This window comes from Myotis yumanensis, unplaced genomic scaffold, assembly GCF_028538775.1.
Source record: "Myotis yumanensis isolate MYYU_CA2020_CCGP unplaced genomic scaffold, mMyoYum1.0.hap1 SCAF_8, whole genome shotgun sequence".
In the NCBI taxonomy this organism is placed as follows: Eukaryota; Metazoa; Chordata; class Mammalia; order Chiroptera; family Vespertilionidae; genus Myotis; species Myotis yumanensis.
The window spans coordinates 9,754,844-9,778,353 of NW_027223759.1; the positions used below are offsets into that span (position 1 = coordinate 9,754,844).

Here is a 23,510-nt window from a genome sequence, read left to right on the forward strand (position 1 = left end):
TCAAAAACTTGTTCTACATTTAAAATATTAACCAGCTTTGATAAAAGCAAGACAACTCAAAACATTCATAATTAATCCAGAATTAACATTAATTACTCACAAAACTTTGGGTTTGTCTTTATCACTCTCATACAGACTAGGCTTGAAGTAAGTTCCAGTGATTTTTATGCCAGATCCCCATTCTCCACTAAAATAGCCTTCAATGTAATCTCCATTTGGCATAGTCAGTGTTCCCTAGGTAAAGTCAGAGAAAATGTGGAATTAGAAAAAGTATTTTCAATTTAAAAAATCAAGAGAAAAAAGAGCACCAAATGGTTAACATTTCCCTTTTTAACTTACTCTTTACCAACCCCCAATTCTTTTTTTTTAGTTGTGTGTATATGCATGTGCAAAAAAGAGTATGTGAAAATAAACCCTGTTAAAAAAAACACTCACAGAAAAAAATTGGTGAAATATTTTGAGCTGAATGAAAAGAACACACAATTTATACAAATGCATGGGGCGCTGCCAAAAGAGTGCTCAGAGGCAAATTTGTAGCATGTGAAAATATGCTCTAATGACATATAACATCATTAGTCTTAAGAGAAATGCAAATTAAAATCACAAGGTAACGCTTCATATCCACTAGAATGTCAAAAAAAGGAAAAAAAAGCAGAAAATAAAAAATATTAGCAAAGACATGGAGAAATTAGAACCCTCATACAATGATGGGGGGAATACAAAATGCTGTAGCCATTTGGGAAAACAATTTTGCAATTTCATAATATGTTAATTATCAATTTACCATACAACTCAGCAATTACACTCATAGGCATCTACCCAAGAGAAATAAAAACATGCTTACACTAAAATTGGAAATAATAGAATGCCCATTAACTGGTGAAAAAAGAGATAAACAAAATGTGGTTTTGGAATACTATTCAGCAATAAAAAGGAATGAAGTACTGCATGTGCCTGGGTTGCGGGTTTGATCCCCAACCACAATCGGGATACATGCGGGAGGCAACTGATCAATGTGCCTCTCTCACATCAATGTTTGAGGGGAAAACCTCAAAAACACTGTGCTATTAAGAACCCACACAGAAGAGACCACGAGTGGTATGATCCTATTTATATGCAGGCAAACTTATAGAGTAATAGAGTCCACTAGAGGTTCTTTGGGGTGGGTTAGAAATGAGGGGTGACTTTAGATGGGCAGGAGATGGTCATGAAAATGCTCCAAAACTGGATTGTGGTGATGGTTGTACAACTCTTACTAAAAATCATTGAAACAGGTGAATTTTATGAAGTTAGCTTTTTTAAAAAGTCAAGGAAAATGAGTAGCATTGTATTAGAGAGAGAGAGAAGGAAGTTAGTTTTCAACCTTTCCATTAAGAGTCCAGTCATCCGAAAATTCTCCCTCATAGATCGTATCATCTTCAGAAAGCAAAACCCCATTTCCCTAGGTAAAGAAACAAGACAAAAATCACAATACATAAAATGCAGATAACTTGGGAGTACATGCAGTCATATTCCCTAAAGCCTTACATACTTTTAAAGACAAGAAAAATAGTACTAAGAAGGTAGAACATTAATAAATAATTTTAAAAGTTAATAACATAGGAGTTTAAAAAAGTCAATAGAAACTATGTGTAAATATTCCACTCACCATCATTTTATTAAGGTGAAAGTTGCCTTCATAGTATAATCCAAACTGGGTAACTACCACACCATTCCCTTGACATACATCATCTTGCCACATTCCCATGTACTTTTCCCCCCTTCGTAGAAAGAGAAATGAAAAATCAATGATAAAGATGAGGTGGGAAAAAACAATCATCACATGAAAGATACCAAGCATCACCCTAGGTGTTCAATTTTTCTAGTTCAAGTGGTTAATTCCATCGCCTCAAACATGAGACCATGCGATAGCAAAAGGCATCTTCCTCAGAGCAATGTTCTTTCAGGGATTAACTATTAGTCCACCCGACATAGATCTGCTTCTACTCCACGGACATCCACGATAACTTTAAAATATATAACTATTCAAAATGTGATAGGCAAACTCAAACCTACGCAGCTTTTTATTACCCAAAAGTTTAGTAACCAAAAAAAGAGAGAGAAAAAAGAAATGAGGTTTATCATACAAGAAGGCTCAGGCTTCACCTACTCAAACTTAGAGAAATCTTACTAATCTCCACTAAAAAGACAAAATAAGTACAAACTCCTTATTAAATAAGCATGGATTTTAGGAATAACAGCAAACTTTTTTTTTGTTAATCCTCATCCCAGGCTATTTTTTCCATTGATTTTTTTTTAGAGTGTGGAAGGGAAGGGGGGTGGATGGAAGAGAAAGAGAAACATCAATGTGAGAGAGGCACATTAATCAGTTGCCTCTCACACGTGCCCTGACCGGGGTTGGGGATCAAACCCACAATCCAGGCATATGCCCTTGACTGGGAATTGAACCTGCAACCTATTGGTCACAGGCTGACACTCTAACTTCTGAGCAACTGGCCAGGGCAACAGCAAGTTTTTAAAAAATTTCACATGATGACAACAACATGAAGGGAAAAGAGTACATAATTAAGTCCAAAGACAAATCAGGTCAAGTCAAATATGGAGTCAAAAGAACTGCACACCACCCCAAGGTTTACATGAATTTAACGAAGCTTGATATCTGGGTTGTGGCATGGTGACAAGTATCTGGCCTGAGAGGAAGACCTGAGCAAAAGGTACTTAGATACCATGCTAGGAATGCAAATGGAATTTCCCCTCTAACTGTCTACCCCTATTATCTACTAATTTCATTACAGATTTTTCTTTGCATAATAGTTAATGATTTGGTAGCCTCTTTGAGACACTAAAAGCTTTTTATGTGTGAAGCTTTAAGAAAAATGGTACCAATTTTAATTCTGAATGACCCTGACAATATAAAGAATAACCTATAGTTTGGTTCACAAGGAAATGAATAAAATGATGTCCGACAAGTCTTATTAAAATTTTTCCCAACACTGTCGAATTAAGACACTTAGCCTTCATAAAATCATCACTGTTTTTGGAGAAATACTTTGAGATTAGAAGCAGAATACTGTACCTTGTGATATCATCAAAGACACCATATCCTGATTTCTTATCCATTACCCATTGACCAATGAACATGCTGGGAGAAGAGGAAGTCAATTTTCCACTTCGTAGCAGACCATGACCATGACGCATGTTATCTTGAAAACAACCTTCAAACACTTCACCAGAGGCATAACTGTGGTTAAAAGGGATGGATAAACATCACATCACATTTAATTTTGATGATTATTTTTGCAAAGTTAGGAAACTTAAAAGTATAGTCATGTCTTACTGGTAATTATACCAATTTAGTTATATGATTATTTTCCACCAATCAAATCTCATTTCCAATAGGAAAATGAAATGAGTGATCTCTGAAAGAATGATAGATTTGTCCATATTAAAGTCATATAATAAACATAAATTTATAGGCAAGACATTTAGGAGAGCCTATGAGAAAGGGCTTATAAAGTTTGTACAGTTTTGTTAAGAACTAAATAAAAACCTAGTATTTTCATCTTGTGATAGATAGGCTGAACTTTTTAAAAAAGACTTTACACAGTTTCAGACATAAGAGCAAAGAAAATTTACTCCTTGAAAATTCTGGCTACACAAACATTTAAATTTACATGATTCTTTGAAAAAGTCCTACAACCTTTCCAATGTTATTACCTATAGACTCCCTGACCACACATCTTTCCTTCTTTCCAATGGCCCACATAATGGTCTTCTTTGCTCAGTGCTTTGTTTGGGATTCTGTATTCTCCATACCTGCCAGGAGAATGAAAAACAGCAGATACATGTATGACATAGTTACCTTTTGCATGTAGACACTTGTAAACATTTTAACAAGGAGGAGAGAAGATTTACCAATAGGAGGAAAGGGGTATACGGAGTCTTGGTTTACGCTGTATCTATTACCTAAGCTACTGGGCAAATAGCAAAGGAGTGAGATATCAACCCCATTATGCAGAGAGATTAAATGTTTTATCCCAGGTCCAAGGAAAAACAGAAAACCTGTGTCCTAGGTCTATCACTGCCACTTAGTAGCCACATCATCCTGGATAAGTCCTGGTACCCAGTTCCCTCACTTGTATAATAAGGGGGGGTAAATCAGGTTATCTAAAGCCTCTTCTCATTCTAAAGTTCTAGCAAATAGGAAATTAAAAGACATCACAAAAACTTATATTATCGCACACACACAAAATCACCTACCCGATCTATATAATAATATTTAGTAAAATAATTACTTCTCTAACATAATACAAAATAATTCATTGCCATTAATTCATCATGTAAATATATTTAAGGATTAGAAAGCATGACAAGCTCATAAAAAAGTAATGCCATTGAGTACCAATAGGATAATATAGAACTTAGAAGATTTTCCCTTTAGCATCTCACAGAAATTAAAATGATTTAAAACAACAGAAAGGAAAATTTCTGTATGTTCTTTGTATACAGGGGGCAGTACTATTCCAACAGTCTCACCATCAACACTGCCCAAGGTTCTCAGTCTTCACAACCAAGAAATGGATAGAAAACACAGTCCCATTTTAACAGGTCATTGATTCACTCTAGGTAAATCAAGGCTGCATCCTAGATTCCTAGCTTCGTGTTCACACGTCTGCATTAGAGAGCTTAATTACATGGTCTGTATTTCTGGTAAACAAAACAAAAATCTACTACTTGTTTTGAAAATGACTCTGAACACAAAGTAACATAACTTGTGACTGAAGCTGAATTTACTCTCATGTTTTACACAATTTTCTTACCCATCTTCCAAGCCATTCCTGAACGTGCCAGAATACATCTTTCCATCTGGCCACTTCAAAACCCCTCTGAAATGCATAAGCAAAGAATAATACATGTCAAGTAATGTCTCAGATAATCATTCCTTTCTCAGTAATTAGACTATCATCCTCACCCTAGGCATAAATCTTAAACATTTTCACCTTCCATGAGGCTTCCCTGAAAACCAGCGTCCATCATAGGTTGCATCCTTCAGGCGAGGATCCTTGTAGAAAGTGTATTTAGCACTGCGTGAAATGGGCGGCTCCTGCCTCTGAATGCTGCTGCCACCTCCGTAAGGTGGATGATCAGACGCCCCTCTCAAAGCCTGATCCACAGCTTGGCTTATTGCGCGCAGCCACTTAGTCTAGGAGCAAAAAAAAGTGTCAATAAGCTTAAGGCAGTAACTCATCATGCATTGCGTTAAGTCCTGCTAGCTGTCCTTGGTGTGAATAATTTTTATGCCTTCTAGTGCTTTTCTTATTGAGTAATACTGACTGGCTCTTGGAATTCACTGCTATATGTTTAAAACTAAATCACATTAAAAAAAATCTGTAGTCTTAGTTTAATGAAGATTTATCACATAATTATAGATCATGAGCCAAACAAGAACCACCTGTATCTCGTTTTTTCTATCATAAGAGACAGGAATATCGAAGTCAAAGATGGAAAGCACATAGCATACTGGACTCACCTTTTCCTGGGGTGTTGATGAAATGAGAGTGAACTGCTCTTCAGGTGTTGTTATCTTTAAGCCATTCCTAAAACATTCATAAGGATAAATACCAGTAGGTATGAGAACCTGTCATTACGATTTCAGTCCTCCCACATGAAAAGCAACTTGTTTATTTCAAGAGGAGCAGAAGTCAATTAAATGAGAATGCAGCCATGGGCGGGTTTTCCTCCCAGAGTGGGAGAAAGGACACCGTTACTTCGCTCTGTGAGCAACAGAGAAGCCCTCCATCTCTTATGATCTGTCATGACTGTCACAACAGCCGCTTTACTATCTCCATGCTGGGAGGGGAAGCCTCATTATGCAGAATGGAGAGGCCTCCTAAGCCTTTTTTCACAGCTAAGGGAACAACCAGGGTAACAGAGGAGAGAATTAGGGTAGAGGTGGGGGCAGGGAGCACACTTACACACCACCCGCTTCTTCAGAAAGGGGCTCTGCCCAGATGGTGGCCAAAGGGAAAACATGGTGTGTGGAGAACTGAAACAAAAACATGAAGACACATATGAGAAAGCCCATGTTCTGTGCTGCATAACCTGTTTCAAATGGCTAAGTCCACATGGTGCCACTATCTCAGCCAAATAGTCCCCATAACAAGGACCCTGTCACATGGCTGATACTCACTTTCAAGATGTAAACTAAAAAAGCTCCCTGAAATCTGGCTCATATTAGAGACGCAAGCTAAGTATTCTCTATCATTCAAGTTTCAGCGAAATCACAACAGATTTTAACACAAACTGATGGTATAATTCTATATAATAAAAGGCTAATATGCAAATAGACCGAACGGCAGAACAACCAAACAACCGGTCACTATGACATGCGCTGACCACCAGGGCGTGTGTGCGGAACATGCGGGCATTGGCCCTGGAGGGATGGTGGGGGGGGGGCGGGCGCCAGACCAAGGCAGGGTGCTGGTTGCTGTCATAGGGGCGAGCCTCTGGTGGTTACTGAAAATTCTTTGCTTCTGCACACTGCGGTCCCGCCCGGCACCCACACCTGCTGCCAGCGCTTGCCCGCTCACACCCGCAGCCAGCGCTGGAGCCGCTGCTCGCACCCACTGCCGGTGCCCGGCGCCAGTCCCGATCGTTTGGCGCCATCAGCGCGTGGGAGTGGTGATGGTGGGAGCGGGGCTGCCAGCAGACAGGAGACTGGGGGGCCGGGCGGGGTCACGGAAGATGGGCTGAGACCTGCCCCTGTGCCTACCTCAGCCTTACGGCCCACAGTTCCTTTCAAGATGCATGAATTCATGCACTGGGCCCCTAGTTAAATAAGTAGAGTACTCCATTTTTCAGTGTTTTTTAAGGTGAGGAATCCAGCCTACCTGGGCGTGGACCAGGGCATCATTAAAGAGAATGAACCAGTTCACAGAGAACCTCCCAGCATGCTGCAGAGATAAGGCTCGGTTACTGCTCTCACACAGCAGTCGGCGCTCTGGCTTCCTTAAGGAATCCTGGAATTAAAAATAAATACAAAATCAAATCACCAAAATTACTTTAATATGCAAAGGGAAAATAAAAAATATACAAAAATACATTTAGGAAAACCTGTTGGTCCTAGCTTAGCTTGGTGTTAAACCTAAATTTAAATGCAATCCAAATATCCCATAAAATTAGCAACCAAAGGAGATGCAAAAGATTGAAACAAACAAAAGAAGGTGAGACACATGTTCAGAGAGGATTCCTAGGAATGAGGAAAGGAGATGTTTAGAACATCCATGGCTGTGGTCCTTAGACCACAATTGAAAAGGGGTTCATTAAAGCATTATCACCACAATGAGTGAGGAATGGAGAAAATGGTGGCAGCTGTTATGGATATGCCTGCTGTTAGCTGAGGTAATGGCAGTTGGCATGGCCTACTTACCGTCATTTTCCCCGGGAAAGTCTTCCAGAAGCCCAGTGTGTATTCTGCTTCCTTCCTTTTCCTGCCGAGATGGAGAGCAAGACACTCATAACAAGAACTGGAATCCTGCAGTTTCTGGTATTCTGGAGATGTCTAGAGGCCAATATATCAAAGAGGGAAAATAATATAAAACAGTTGTCCAGAACCTGTCGCCTCCATGTGGTGCAGATACTTAGTATTAAATTTAGGGAGGAAATCCTGCTGGTATACTAAATGGAGCTGAGTAAAAAGCAGAATGGTTCCAGAAAATTCTGTAACATACAGATACATAAGAAATAGAGAAATAACTCCAGGGGGGAAGAAACAAACACCGGTAATTATTAGTGAGTAGAGCAGCAGAAAACTCAGGATAGACTGGGAATTTCAAATGTCTTGTTCTCACGTCCCCTCCATTTTGCGTATGTGGGTTATATCTGTTGATATTTACCATATTAGAAGGTACAGTTGAGAAATAAAACTATCTTTAATTTACTTCAAATACAGTAACATTTTATTTTTACTTTCTTATTTATTCCAGAGAGGAAGGGAGAGGGAGAGAGAGATAGGAACATCAATGATGAGAATCTTTGATCGGCTGCCTCCTGCACACCCCACATTGGGGATCGAGCCTGTAACCCAGGCATGTGCCCTGACTGGGAATCGAAATGTGACCTCCTGGTTCGTAGGTCGATGCTCAACAATTGAGCCACGCTGGCTGGGCAATACAATATTTTAAATAAAAAATAACAAATTTTCCAAAACAAAAAAATTTTTTTAGTGAGAAAAGTGGCATTGTTCTACATTTTTTCAAATTTCTTTATCATCTGGCTTAAAAAATGATAGCTGCTACTGCATTTAATCTTTTACGGTTGAAATATATGAAGAAAATCTTGCTTTATAAAAATATATTGTTGGGAAAGGAAGGAGTATTTTAATAGTCATTTTAAATAATTGTGGATATTCTCCTCTGAAACAGGGTAGAAGAAACAAAAAAGGTATGTGATTATGGAGTCTGTATTTTACATAGAATGTGGACCCTTGAGACTGGAAATAGAACAATATTACTCTTTAAACAATTCCAAATTTTCTAGGAGGGAAGGTTTTCAATTAATTGAGGAGATATTGAGGTAATATTTGTATCTCATTGGGTTATTTGTGTAGCTCAAATCTTCATTGTTAAAACTAAGCCAGTGGGGTTAAACTAAAAAAATCACCTACAGGACCCCAGTAGGATCAAATGTAGAAAGCCTACATCAGTTCTTGGGTCACTATGGAGACTGAAGTCTGTCCAGATAAGGAGACACAGAGTTTAACAAGATTAAAATATAAGGAACCCTGAAGTCATCATGGTTTCTCTAGAGCCCTTAACACAGGAAATGAAATGAAACTGTACATTTCAGTACATCAAAGGCGAATGTCTTAGGACCAGTTTTATCATACACCCACATCCTAGAGCAGTGCTAATTTTCTAGGATTCCACCTAACTAATTTTATACAGAAAGTAGACCAGCTAACATATGACAAAATCCTGTAACACTGTGATTTCTCACAGCATATGCCATGGTGACCTAAATACCTGCTATGAATCTACCATGAGTCCAGGACAGGTGGCAACTCCACTGCCTTACAGATGTGTGTTGTTGATACAGAGAGCCAGGGTTTGAAAGCTCTGTGTAACTTGTACTCGGTATGCACTCAGTAAACTTTAACATCTATTGAATGAATAGCACTCATACTTGGCTCTCAGTTTCATAACATGAGTGCAATTCATCTCAATAACATCCTGAGAGGAAACTGAATCCACCGCAAAGAAAACTAGATTTACCTACAGCTATACATTTTTCTTTCATTTCCCTGAAGAAAAATAAAGTTAATTAAACTATAGCCTAAATATTAAATTAGTGGAATTCCAGGTTGTAGAGTGGCACAATCCAAACAAATAAGCAAGCAAACAAACTATGACCCTTGGCTTCCCAAGAGTCCAAAGTGAGTATATATGGGGCTTACCACTTCAAAACAAGTAGCAAGCTTTAGCAAAACTTCTGCATAATTATGAAGTCGTCTAGTTGGCAAGAAAAACAAAGTATTCAGTATTTCAATCAACTGGATGTTTTCATCAGTCACTTCTGATAAATCTTGCAACAGCTCCTGGTTTTTATTTAGGAAATCACTGGAGGTGGAACAAAAAGAGGTTAAGTTAATCATTTTGGTAATGACAACATGCATGATAAGGAATAAAAATATTTCACTAGATTCTACCTTTCTCAGAATGCACATTTTTAGGTGCTATGGAATAGTAGACGATAAATACAATAAAATAAGCCAGATATAATTAAAAGAGTTTCCCTGCCTATAAGATGGAATTTTTTAAAGTATGAAAAGTAGCAAATGGTAGCAACAGTAACTCCATAATAGAGATGATTAATCTCAGACTTGTGCTTCATGTTCTAGGAAATAACTCATGCAATCCACAGTTTCAGGGAATAATTGAAGACCAGCTAACATCATTATCTATTAATTTCTAAGCCAAAGTCACAGCAAAAAGTGGCAAGACTAACTGCTCTAATCAGTTGTGCTAAACAGAAATACTGGAGGAAAAACAAAACTCTTTGCTCCACAAAAATTGGCATGAAATGTTAAAATACTTCTAATTTCTTCCTTTTTTGTCAGTGTCGGTCACCTAATAAGAGTTTATTACAGGAGAGTAATAAATCTATAGGTACCAGTACTATAACGAACAGGAAATAATAAAGCAAATTATATGCAAATATTTCAATGCTGAGATCTTCTAAAGCATTTCAAACTTCAGCCAACATTTAATTTTCATACTCAATTTTATATATAAGTTCATTATTAAAAATTTACTGCAAACTTTAATGCTGGTCAGTGCCCACTGAGACTATGCTCACTAGACTAAATGCTTTTATAAAAAAGCAAGAATTCATGTGCCAGAATAATAATTATCTGCCACTTAATGAGCAATTATTATGTGCCAGGCCTGAGTGCTGTACGGGCATTATACTACAATTCTAAGCTACAAGGCCTCAAATAAGACAATGTCACACAATAAGGCAAGAATGAATCCTTTTATGATCCCTTAGAGAACTATGAAACAAAGAAATGTTAAGTCAGAAACTATGAAATGTTATTGTGGAAAGATGGAAAAATGTGTAATAACTTCCAGGAACCCCAAAGTTCAATGGCACAAACTGGATTCTTTATAACGCAATTAAGAGAGAGTGCCCTGGGGAACTGGCCCAGAGTTTTATTTGTTCTTGGCTGTGTGACTGTTTCTGCTTCTGCCTCCATGTTGTGCTGCTGAGATGTCTAAGGACACTCGCTTAAGCTTTTACAAGTGTTCTGCTTTGACCTGCTCCCGAGAGAAGGCCGAATTACATGGTGAACACATACTCTCTCTGACCATGTTTCTCCTGAATGCCCAGTACTAGACAGAAATGTCCCAACTCTTGTGAACCCCATTAGTTTTCAGGATTTATTTCCTTGCTTAGAGACTTTCCCCAAAGGGGCCCTGGTATGCTCTCAGGAAATCTGAACCAGAAACTGCTTAGCTTCTCTTCTCTTGGGTGTTGCTGACCTAATAGTGGCAATACTGCTCTTCCCTTACATGGCTAGGTTTGTACTAGTTACCCAAACAATAAACATGTTAAAGGTAGAAACAACCCAAATGCCCACCAACAGATGAATGGATAAACAAAATGTATATATACAATGGAATATTATTCAGCCATACAATGGAATAAAATTTGGGTATATGCAACATGGATGAGCTCTGAAAACATGCTTCAGGAAATAAGCCATACACAGAAGGACAAATATTGTATGATTTCTTATAGAATAGGCAATTCATAAAAAAGAAAATAGAATATAAGTTACCAGGGGCTGTGGGGAGGGAGAAAAGGTAACTCATTATTTAATGGGTACAAAGTTTTTGTTGGGGATAATTTAAAATAAGTCTTGTTTATAGGTAATGGTGATGATTTATAAAACATGGGCCAGAGAAGGGTACAATTAGGAAGGGTAAAATGATAAATATTATGTTATGTATATTTTACAATGATAATAACGATGATTATAAACTCTATATAATGATGAACCCACCAGATTAGCCTGAGGTAAGCAGCTAAGTGATAAACCAGCTAAGTGGTGAGAGCCTGAGCCTCATCATCCAAGACCCACACTGCCACGTGGGCTCACTAGTTATGCTCTAGACTCTAAAGTCTAGAGGTTCTCAAACTGCTCTTTTAAAATGAATACTTTAAAATAATTTCAAATATTGACACTATATGAATGATAACTGGAAGGTATCTGCTTACATGGCAGGCTTAGCGAGCAGCTGGAATCCTCCCATAACCAGGAAATGTGTAATAGCTGTACAATACCTTGAGCAAAAAAGAAAACACATGTACATTAGTGTTCAAGTGCATACTACTTCTTCAGAGTTTTCGAACAAGCATGCGGAACAGGTACTTCTTGGCATCTCTCCAACGAGTTTCAGCATTTTTATGATATCAACATTCATGAACTATAAAGAACTGAAGAGAAGGGCAGGTTATGTGATAATCACAAAATCAGGGGGAGGGAAAAAGCCATCTTAGTAAAGATGCTAACATAATAAGAAATTTTAAAAAACACCTAAAGCTATGCAGAAGATGCTAGAATTTATCTGGTAGATAAATGTTAGTAACGTAACAAATCTGAGAAAATAAGATTGAACGTGGTTTGAACATGGTTCCATGCACCAAGAGGTCACCAATTTGATTCCTGGTCAGGGCACATGCCCTTGGTTGCAGGCTCGATCCCTGGTAGGGGGCGTGTAGGAGGCAGGCAATTGATGTTTCTCTCTCCCTCTCCCTTTCTCTCTCTCTCTCAAAAAAAAAAAAAAAAAAAATCAATAAGAGCATATTAAAAAATGGTTACAATAGTAAAGTTTATGTTACATATATTTTACCACAATTAAAAATAATTTATAAAATTCAGAAATAGCCCAGCCAGTATGGCTCAGTTGGTTGAGCATCATCCCATGTACCAGGAGGTCACGGTTCGATTTCCAGTCAGGGCATGTGCCCGGGTTGAGTGCCCAGAGGGGCGTGCAGGAGGTAGCCGACTGATGTTTCTATCTCTCTCCCTATTCCTTCCTCTCTCTGAAATCAATAAAAACATATTTAAAAGTAATTAAAAAAATTTACTTGCTTCATCTATATGAATAAATTATGTTAAAAAATAGCCCAATGTATCAAAATAAAAAAAGCATTTCAAGCATAAATTCTGAAGTATCAGAGAAGAAAAAGAACTGAAATAGATTGCACTGAATATAAGTCAAAAAAGAAAAATTATACTACTAAAAACTGAAACCTTCACACTAACAAAATTTAGCTCAAAAAAGTAAATTGGTTTCAAATTATGTTATTTTCGTGTCTGAAAGATGATGAGTTAAAAGTATCCAACCAGGGTCTTTTCCTCTCAGACAATAGCTTCAGATATATTAAACTCTGCTGAGAATTAACCTCACATACATCCACTTGCACGTATATGCGGAGTCCAAAAGGAAATACACTAAGATTATTAACAATGCTTATTTCTGGGTGGGAGGATTATGGACGACTTAAAATATCTTTTTGACTCTCTTTCCTTGTATAGTTGTCAGTAACACACATACATTATTTGTAGTGTAAATAACCCAAACAGACACCAACAGCACATGAACTCCTGCGCCGTGCTCTCCCTGGCTCTGCACTGTGCTGCCGTGGCTCGGAGCTGTGCACAGAGCCTGGCACTGAGTGGCTATTCAGTCAAAGGAGAAAACCTACACTTCAGACGAACAGTAAACGCTAACAGACATTAAAATAACACTTAAATTATGTCTCACATCACAATGTCAAACTATAAATTAAGAAAAGTGAGGAGTATTTAAATTTTCAAATACACTTGGGATAGTTTACTTGAAAAACATGCAAAGAGCCTTAGATAACTATCCTTGGTTTTATTTAAAGAACATCTTTGTTTTAAAGAGAGCTTGGTCTTTAAACCCTCCATTTACACAAGTGGAAAGCAGCCCTTGGAACAGCTCCACATTTGCAATCAGTAATCGGTCTTGAAATAATTTGTTTAGTTACTTATTTCCTCAAAGTTTAGTATAATTTACTTAAATAAACAAGTTTGTTCTCTAAAGGGAATGTTTATATATTCATATTAATTACAGTACACTTTATGCTAGGAGATAGAAGAAAATATGAGAATTGTTTTTAGAGCTTTTTTTCCCCTTAGAAAAAAAGTAAAATTTTAGCAATGCAGAACTGTAGTTGTCTTAAGATTAAAATACCACTTTGCAATTTCTATTACCTTATATCACTCTCCCTAATCTAATCTCCTCTGATTAAGGAGCTGTTCTTAGCAGAAAAACCCTGCAGAGGTTGAACATGACACGGGACTGGATACTTGCTCTGTGTAACTATCCAAGAAGAGGCTGGCGTGCTTCAGAATGACCAGGCTGCTGGCTTCCTTGACCCCTTGAAGGAAGCTGCTCAGTGAGGCTCCGTGCTGCCCAATTAGGTAACACAGCTTACTGAATCGGCTTGCCACTTCTTGCAACAGCTGGACAGTACTTGCGGTGCCCAAATTTTCTGTAACAAAACGATGACAACATAACCTAAAGGTTCATTTCCTGAGTATCCCCTTAAAGTTAGGATTATGAATTTCCCTTTTCTTAAAGTATTCTCCACTGTGGAACCCCAATAATCACAGAGTTAAAGAAAGCAACTTCAGAGGCCACGGAATCCAGTCACTGAGGAACTTGCTCAAGAAACCCTCAGAGGCCCCACAGATTCTGACTCAGGAGGCCAGGGTTAAGATCCCAGGATGGGTATGTTAAAAAGAAACGTTTTTGCAGGTAATTCTGAAGGCTCACCAAATGTGAGAACCACTGAGCTAACCCAACTCTCCTCTCATTTTGAAGATGAGTAATCTGAAGCCAAGAGAAGGGGATTACCTAATTTCACACAACCGGTGAGGGACAGCCAGGAATTAAACTCACTTCTATAGTTACAGCTTGGTTAACATTTTCAACTTTTTGTACTGACTTCTCCTCAGCTTATTCCTTGGACAAGCCCAACCCTTCAGTACAGAGAGGGCAAGCCAAACCCTAGACCACCCAGGTTGCTCTAAACTTTACAGGGGGCATCAGGAGCCTATGTGCTCCTCCCCAGTCCGGAGCTCCTAGCGTAGGACTTCTCACCGACCGTGAGGCTGACAAGCAGACCAGGTGAGACCCACACGGAAACTGGCCTCACTTGGCAGGTTTTTCTTTCCTGTCAGAGCAAGCCTGGAAGCCTGCGGCTTGGACTGCTTCCTCCCCTTCCCCATCTGTTACTTTAACAGTCCTAGGGTACTGGGCCCACCCACTGAGGGGGAATTTATAGAGTAGGGGACTCTACTACATTCAAAAAAGCAAAATACTTTTTTTTTTTTAAATTCAGAGTCTCCAACATACAGAGGAAACACTAAGTTAGTTGTTTGAAAAGTAGATGTTTTCCCACTAAAAACAATGAGCAATGACCTATCCAAGCCAATGTCACCTCACTGTGGAAAAGCTGAAGCACTAACCAGGTAGAATTTAGTACTAGGATATTGGCCTGAATTCTGAGTCCTCAGAGGGGCCCACGGAGTACAGCAGAAAGACAGAGAAAGAAAACTTCCTCTCCATTTTCTGAGTGCAGGGCCAAACCTAGAAAAACTTTGAAATAAGGCCTGGTGTGGCTTAGAGGTTGAACACTGACCTATGAACCAGGATGACACCGTTCGATTCCCGGTCAGGGCACATGCCCAGGTTGCGGGCTCCATCCCCGTGTGGGGCATGCAGGAGGCAACCTTTCAATGATTCTTTCTCATCATTGATGTTTCTCTCTCTCTTTCCCCTCCTCTCTGAAATCAATAAAAAATATATATTTTTAAAAATCAGATTTAATTAATTCATGCTAATGTGGGATAAGACCCTAGCACTCTTACAGTTATCAACAATTTCAAATGAATCTCTACTTGACATAATTCTAGGAACCATAACAAAATAAGTGTATAATATATCTTAGGGCTGGTGGGGCTAGAGTATTGTTTGGAAGTCTAGCTCCTAGGATCAACTTTCCCAAAGCTATTTCTGCTTCTCTGCCACAAATATTCCGAAAGCTCCATTTTCTACTTCCACAGCAGGAGCTCTGGGAGTGGTAGGATAGGGCAGCGGCAGCTGGGCCACTGAAAACGTGGGAATGGTTTGTAGGGTGTTGACTGCACGTGTACAAAAAGAAGAGAATGGAAAGCAAGGAGTAAACCATAACGCAAATATAGGAAGAACAGGTAAAACAAGAGTGTTCTACTTACCTAAACTGAGAAGAGGCCTGAGAATCTGAGATTTGATGTCACTTAGTTTTGAATAAAACCGTCTTTCCGTAGCAGCCAACTCATGGAGACTGGCAATATACCCCATAATGTTCTTGTCCACCAAGGCTAGATAGGTGTCTCTTCCGGCTGCCACGCTGCTTATATATCCAAGCTAAAACACGGGACAAGAAAAGATTAAAGATAAGATATAATTTACTAACAGCGATTTGGACACTGCAGCTGGCTTCTATCAGCTGGGGAGAAGCCAACTGGCAAATATTCAGGAATTTTGAAAGTTGATAATGAAACCACTGATAGCTTGAAATAGGCAATAATAAAATTATAAACAAAAATGGCAAAGACTACAGGAGCAGGGCTTTTTCGTTTTGTTTTGATGTTAATTTTAGAGATGGTTTACCAGTACACCATAGTTATATATGTATATCTGTACCTATAACTAACTACATACACTATACTTTATTGCCAAAAACCCTTTTATTTCATATTATATGTGTTTAGTACCACAGACACACACCCTGAATATACAAAGATCCAAATGATGTAGATAGGACTCCTTTTTGCATAAAATAGGATAAATGAGAGCAGAGAGGATTCTGTGTTATAGACCAAAATAACAAGGTCTGGGAGTTATCTTGCCTTTTAAAAGTACTTTACAACATAAAGGGATTTTATTTAAAAATGTACTTCTTTCATTTATTCATGACACCACTCAATAAAAACATTCAATGCCTTTATTCACAGATGCCTATTAAACTAGGTAACCAAGCTGCAGACCCAAGGGACTATTAAAATCCCATTGTAACTAAAGAAACATATTAGAGCCTCATCCTTTTCATCAGGACATTTCATCCTTTATCTGGACTGTGGCATCCTGGGTGGGGAATGTGGAACCAGAGCCAACAACCACAAACAGTCAATTAGTGTGTCTGGAGTAACAGGCTATATATAGGTTAAGAGCCAAATCTCAGCCAGTGTTGCCTTCAACAAGAAAGATCTTGTCCGGGTACATTAACAGCTCATATATATAGCCAGAAGAACACCAAGGATAAAAACAGTCCATAAGATAAATTATTCAATAAGAATAAGAAATCCAGAATGAACTAGCTTTGAGGGTTAATTTCCTTGAGGCATATAACTTAAAGCATGTGAGTTACCTTAGTGGGGGTGAGGGAGGAACACATCAGAAACAGGCCAATGATTTAAGTTTATGAAAAAGAATTAGAAAGTAGGAAAGCAAAGAAATTCAGATCAACAAATGAATAAGGGATAAACAGTAGTACATAAAGTGAAAAGCTAAGAGAAACAGGGCACTGTGGTGGCCTGTCAGGCTCCTGGGATTTTTACTGCCCACTTAGTTAAAAATTCATCTCTAATTCACCTCTGAGAGATCCACAAATGCAGTCAAGAAACTCTGCTGCAAAATGTACTTTTTAATATTTCTACATGAAGGTGTTAACTCAACAAAGTATTTACTATGAGTATTCAGCAATACATAAAGAAATCCTAAAATCCCCACTCTTATGAATCTTACAGATAAGGAGGACAGACAATAGACACATAAATAAGTTAAATAGTGTATTAGATGGTGATATGCACTGTGGAAATAAGTCAGGGAAGGAGATAGGAGTGAAGGAGAGGATGGGAAGAGCTTGCACAGTAGTGTAACACAGTAGTCAAAGATACTTAGTAACAGGCATATGCACAAATGACAAAGACAAAGCATTTCTCGTGTGTTACAGAATGTGGGCCTTAGGATCCAAGTCCTGTTCACCTTACTACAGGAGAGAAGTACTGGAGCCTTAGTACCACTGGGATTCTCTGGAAGGTTGTCACCTTCTGTAAGGTCCTGCCGGCCACTGTAATACAACCCAGGCTGGAAGTCTTCTGTATCCACTAAAAACAGGGAATAATCCTGGCCGGCGGCTACACTCCAGACTCCATTGTCACTCTTTACCTGCAATGACAGCAAGATATTGTCAGTCCAAGATGAAGGAATGAGACAGAACTTCAGCTCCACAGGAACTGAAATATTAGGTTACTTATCCAGTGTGGTGCAAAGTCAGTCATATCTCGAAGGGCAAATTTTCCCAGCAATATACTCAACCAAATGCAGAAGAAACAGGGGAAAGAAGGAATCCTTCGTTAGTTTTAAGTTTAGAACTGGATTTTTTTTTATAACTTAGAATTCGGGAATAAGTTGCTATAGAAGTTATCAAGTTCACAAAAGTACCTTTGCAAGACGAGGAACAGTTGTTGGAAAATCGGAATGCCCAAGTTGGCCAAAGGTATTGCTACCCCATGAGTAAACCTATTAGAAAACCACAGGAAAGTAGGTAAGAATTGTGAATCTAACTTTGCATGTCAATTCTGAGTCTTTAACACACACATATATATATATACATATGTATATATATATGTATATATATATACACACACACACATATATATATATGTATATATATATATACATATATATATATATATATACATATGTATATATATATGTATATATATATACACACACACACCAACAGTTACACATAAATTACTTATACTAGTCTTTCCACAAATTACTTATACTAGTCTTTCTAATCTTTAAAATAACAGATATTAAGAAAATTCATTTTAAAAGGACCAGAGATAATGGGCAGACAGCGTAGTTTAACAATATTTTATGTGGCTAATTCTTATCCTTCCTTTCTGTTCATTTTCAGAATTTATGTGGCTCACCGCCTATGCTTACTCTCCTAAAATACTTTTGGGATCATTTTATTAAGTTGTAAATATTATATTGGAATATTTGGGAGACTATATTGAATTTACACTGTCCTAATTTAATGATCTAGGGAGAAATGGCATTTGTGCAACATTGACTCTTCTCATCTAAAAATGAAACCTCTCTTCCTCTACTACTATTTTCTTTTATGGCCTACTAGAGGCCTGGTGCACAAAATTCATGCACTCGGGGGGTGCGGAGAGGGGCTTGTCCCTCAGCCCACCCTGTGCCCTCTCACAGTCCGGGAGCCCTTGGGAGATGTCCAACTGACAGCTTAGGCCCGCTCCCTGGCAGTCAGACATCCTTAGCGCTGCTGCAGAGGCGGGAGAAGCTCCTGCCACTGCTGCTGGGCTCACCAGTCTGCCCCCTGGTGGTCAGTGAGCATCAGCGACCGATCGTTCCACCATTTGGTCAATTTGCATATTACCCTTTTATGATATAAGATTAGAAGAGTTCTTGAGTTTGTTTCATATAGGCTCTACACATTTCCTATTAAGACTATTCCTATTGCCTTAATATTTTAACTGTGAATAGCTTCTTTTTTTCTGTGGTATGTTTTCTGCTTTACTTTATGTATTTAAGAAGGCTAACAATTATGTTTATTTTGTAATTGACCATATTCCTAATCTCTTGTTTTTAAGCCTTTTAGATGATTCATCATGTTAATAGTAAATTATCCTTTTCTTTCCTAATATTTATAGTTATTTATATGGGCTATGTTAGTTTTTTTGGCTAGCCTGCTATGTGAAATTTAAAATAAAGTATTTGATGGATTTAGAAGCCTTCGTTAATTTTTTCATGAAAAATCATTACAGGCAGTCCTCAGGTTACATTGGACTCAACGTACATCATTTCATGGTTAGGGTCGCCATCTCCCATTTACAGTATTTATATAAAAAAAAAGTTCCATCATTTTGACGTATGTACACATGTGCTTTATGTTTTTTATTATTTATTTACCACAAGTAAAGGTCAGAATTGTTATCTTTCTTTTAAAGTTTTTTTACTGTTTCACTTCATTACTGCTGTGTATGTGCTCCACGTGAGTGACGTAGGTGCTTATGTAGGTGGGTTCCGACTTACAGCGAAAATTGCATTACGTCGTGCCGTAGGAACAGATCTCCGACGTAACCCAAGGACCTACTGTATATGTATATATTTAAGAATAACTTAAAACAACTACTTTTATTAGGAGGGTTATGTATATGGCCCTGGCTTTAAGTGCTTCTGGAGTTCAATTTCAGGTCCCACGATTTTAACAGAAAAACGCCTTTGTTTTCTTCGCGTCTTACGTATGGAAATTCACCAATACCCTGGAAAATTTCAAGTTCTGTTTTTACATGAGAGCACATTATAGAAAGATTCTTTGACAGGTAGACCTTAATCCAAACTCTACTATCACATGTGTGACTTTAGACAAGTTATGTAATTTCTCGAAGCCCCCTTCCCCATCTGTAAAATGAAAATAATGCAATGCAATGTAAAACACTGGAAAGATCAAGTGAGATATGGGATTGTTGCTTGACACATAGCAGATACTCAAGAAATAATGGTCCAATCTTGTCATGTTGGTCTTCCATGAAATTAAGATCAGCTTGTTTTAGTTTGCCACCTACCTGGGATTTCGCACTAAGTGCAAGGGAATGGTAGCCACCTGCCTCCAGGTGAATTATTTCTTTACCATCCAGACATTTTACACACAATGGTTGAAGCCTTAAAGAAAAACATACACATACAAACTCAAAAAAAATGTATTCTCAGCATGAATCATGACTTTTCTCAAATTACAGAGTAAGTGCTTTTATGTAATAATAAACATTTCAAAAGAAAACACTGAAATTAAAATGATGGATATATGTTCAACCTATTCCTAAATAGAATTTTGGATGGTTTCAACTTAATCTTTGTCTATCAATCACTAATTAATCACCATAATTCAGAACTTATTAAGAATAATCGAACTATTAAATGATTCATACAGTAGAGAGATACTTAGGACACAATGAAATGCAACCAGAGAGGGGAGTTAAGTCTTTTTTCTTTTAACATTATAGTTGTCTATATTCTGCTAAGAGTAGACATTAACATTAACTGTTTTAGACAATCATGCCAGTCACACACCTTCACAAATGTCTAACTTGTTAATATCATAAGAGTTCCTCTTAAACAAGTTTTTCCTTGAGGTACGTAGATAGACATGGCTTAATATTGCAGCTATAGTTGTTCTGGCAGTTGAGAAACATCTTTCAGGTTAAAAAGAATGTTGGGTGTTTTTTTTTATTTTAAGTTAAAAATTTGAAGCATGCAAGGGTTCCTATGAAATACAACTTTATCCCAAACGTGCCTTTCTGTGTTTCAAGATGAATGTACAGGGTGGGGCAAAAGTAGGTTTATAGTTGTGAGTATAGAGTTTATTCTTGTATTAGTATTTATTAATTACTGTATTATTTTTCCATACGAATAACTGTTAACCTGCTGTGCCCCACCCTATACATCAAAGACGGGATGAAGAGGTATGCCATGGATACTTAAGTCCTTTCTTGTTAGGAACAAATTCAAGACTAAGACCACAGTTGTTTTTTAAATCAGTTAATGGTGCATAATGATTTCGAGTTAGAGGAGACCAGACTGCCTTTATGGGGAAATAAGGATTGAGAAGCCTCGGCAGGAGTCCATCCCTAACAGCAAGCCCTGGCAGCACTCACCTGGGCAGGACGTCGCCATGCCCCAGCTGCCCTTCCTTCCCTTTGCCCCAGGTCCACACCTCTGTCCTCAGGGAAGGCAGGAGCGCATCTGCTTCTCCGCTGTATGTCGGGGTCAGAACCACTGTCCGTGTTTTCACCCGTGCAGCCTTTCTTAGCAGCCTGGGGGACACTGAAAACAAACCAGAGATGGGGTGAGGGTGTAAATGGGGGATCGGGAAGGGCGAGATATCATTTTGATAAACTGCTGATTTTCAAAGAAATACACTAACATGGTTTTGTGAAGCATATTCACTAGGCTCTGCAAAAATGGGGATTTAATAGTCAAATGAGTTTGGCAAATGCTGCCTACTGCATTCTATCCTCCTACTGCGGCCCTGTCACGCATACATTAGCATGAAAAGGGGCTGACAAGTCCTGTGATTAAAAGCCCTGCTTAAATCAGTCTAACCCTGGCCCCTTCCAAACATTTGCCCATAGAACCCTCTTCTGTATAACAAAAATCAATATTCCACATCTGTGATTTAAAGAGATCTCAACTATAAAATGCAAAGGACATTTAATAAGAAGAAAAATTTGGCACAAAATTCTCCTTCAGTTTTAATACGACTTATTCATGGGTTTTCTTTACACACACACTAAAATTAGCCAAGACTGAGGGTTTTACTTGCACAGATGAAAATTCAGGGCAGTGAGCATTAGGAGGCAAGATAACAGAAGTGCTCAATGGTCCAAGAAAGTGTAATGAACAAGTAGAGCGAGTGTAGGGAACAGCGGAAGGGCAGAAAAGGCAAATTTATTCTAGGATTCCCAACTTTAGAGCTTTGCACAAAATGGTATAAAGCAGGGGTTGGTAAATGACAGCCAGTGGTCAAATACAGCCCACCGCTTGTTTCTTTAGTCTTATTGGAATACAGCTTTGACCATTCACTTATCTGGCTGCTTTCAAGCAACGACAGCAAAGTTAAGTAGTTGTAACAGAGACTATATGGCCAACAAATCATAAAAAATTTCTCTTTAGCTCTTACAGAAAAAGTTTGCCAACTCCTGGTCAAATCCAATAATTCCCAAACTTTAGAGCGCTCACGGTCACCCGGGATCTTGTTAGAATGCATATCTCATGCATCAGGTTTGGAGTGGAGCCTGAGACCCTGGGTTTCTAGCAGATCCCCAGATGCTGCTGAGACTGCTGGGCTGCAGGACATACTTTGAGAAGCAGAAGTCTAGATGACCGAGATGCCTACACTGATGGAGAAATGTAGAAGGGCCAGCTGTGTCATATTCTTAACGTTCTAAAGATTTATTGCTAGTGGTTTTGGAAAATGAAGTTTTCTCTTTTTGAAGCTTAAAATTATCTCTACTTTCAGGTCAAGTACAATAACTCCGCATGTGTCCAACGGTCACATGGCAACTCCATCTTTCGGTCGTATAGGCCCCAACTTGGAAATAAGGCCATCGCTGCATTCCAGAACAGAATGAGATTCATAAAAAAGCTCACAAGCAGAAGTAAACATCATGAAAAAGTTACCTTCTAAGGTTATTTCTAGAGCAGACAGATATGTAATTTTCTTTTAAAACCACCTATGGTGACCAAAATTAAATAAATTTTGACATTTAAATATGTCAGCCTTAACAATTAGGAAAGCCAATTGATTATAATATAGCCTGTGATGTCAGGAGAATCTTGGATTCAGCAAAAGTCAATTCACGAAACCTGGCAATGTCCTTACCTTGTGACAACAATCCAGGGAGGGAGAGCCTGCGGCTGCCTCCCTCTGATTCTTCTTCTCTGATATCCACGAGACTTGAACTCTTCTTTCCTTGCATGGATTCCTGTTTAACCTGCTCTTCTCTGCTGTCCTTCAGACCTTCTGGGCCTATGGAACTGCTGCCTGCCTGAGCTCCAGGCTCACATGGGGCTGTACTATAAAAGTTCATAACTTTCTTAAGAGACAAGGCCCCGGCTTCATAGGTAGCAGCCACTCTCACACCAACAGCAGATGCACACGAGACCACGAGGCTGTTTAGGGCTGAGGTGCTTGTGGTTGGTGGGCTGTGAAGATTAGGAACTGCTTCTTCTACAAGAGGCTAAAATATATACACATACAGAAATATATAAAAATATAAGTCCTTATACGATAGCAATCAGTAAAAAAAGTTTAACATCTATCACTAT

The 23,510-nt window shown here is 38.5% G+C and overlaps 1 protein-coding gene across 8 annotated transcripts in view; it reads right to left on the reverse strand.

The window, feature by feature from the left end:
- The window catches only part of ALS2 (alsin Rho guanine nucleotide exchange factor ALS2), a 56,489-nt gene that overhangs the window by 12,020 nt on the left and 20,959 nt on the right, over positions 1-23,510 (reverse strand). For 5 of the 8 annotated variants that reach the window (XM_070421853.1, XM_070421848.1, XM_070421850.1 and 2 more), the window contains 20 exons: positions 23,065-23,422; positions 21,338-21,506; positions 20,249-20,345; positions 18,087-18,164; positions 17,628-17,810; positions 15,836-16,007; positions 13,908-14,088; positions 11,782-11,847; positions 9,455-9,617; positions 7,430-7,561; positions 6,891-7,019; positions 5,976-6,046; positions 5,531-5,597; positions 5,001-5,203; positions 4,821-4,886; positions 3,718-3,816; positions 3,077-3,241; positions 1,649-1,760; positions 1,364-1,441; positions 101-234 (listed from right to left, as the gene is read on the reverse strand). In XM_070421853.1, the coding sequence (XP_070277954.1) occupies positions 101-234; positions 1,364-1,441; positions 1,649-1,760; positions 3,077-3,241; positions 3,718-3,816; positions 4,821-4,886; positions 5,001-5,203; positions 5,531-5,597; positions 5,976-6,046; positions 6,891-7,019; positions 7,430-7,561; positions 9,455-9,617; positions 11,782-11,847; positions 13,908-14,088; positions 15,836-16,007; positions 17,628-17,810; positions 18,087-18,164; positions 20,249-20,345; positions 21,338-21,506; positions 23,065-23,422 (2,723 nt within the window). Of the gene's footprint in view, positions 1-100; positions 235-1,363; positions 1,442-1,648; positions 1,761-3,076; positions 3,242-3,717; positions 3,817-4,820; positions 4,887-5,000; positions 5,204-5,530; positions 5,598-5,975; positions 6,047-6,890; positions 7,020-7,429; positions 7,562-9,454; positions 9,618-11,781; positions 11,848-13,907; positions 14,089-15,835; positions 16,008-17,627; positions 17,811-18,086; positions 18,165-20,232; positions 20,346-21,337; positions 21,507-23,064; positions 23,423-23,510 lie in introns of those variants that run through there. The other 3 variants (XM_070421854.1, XR_011472379.1, XM_070421855.1) reach the window with 3 other exon arrangements.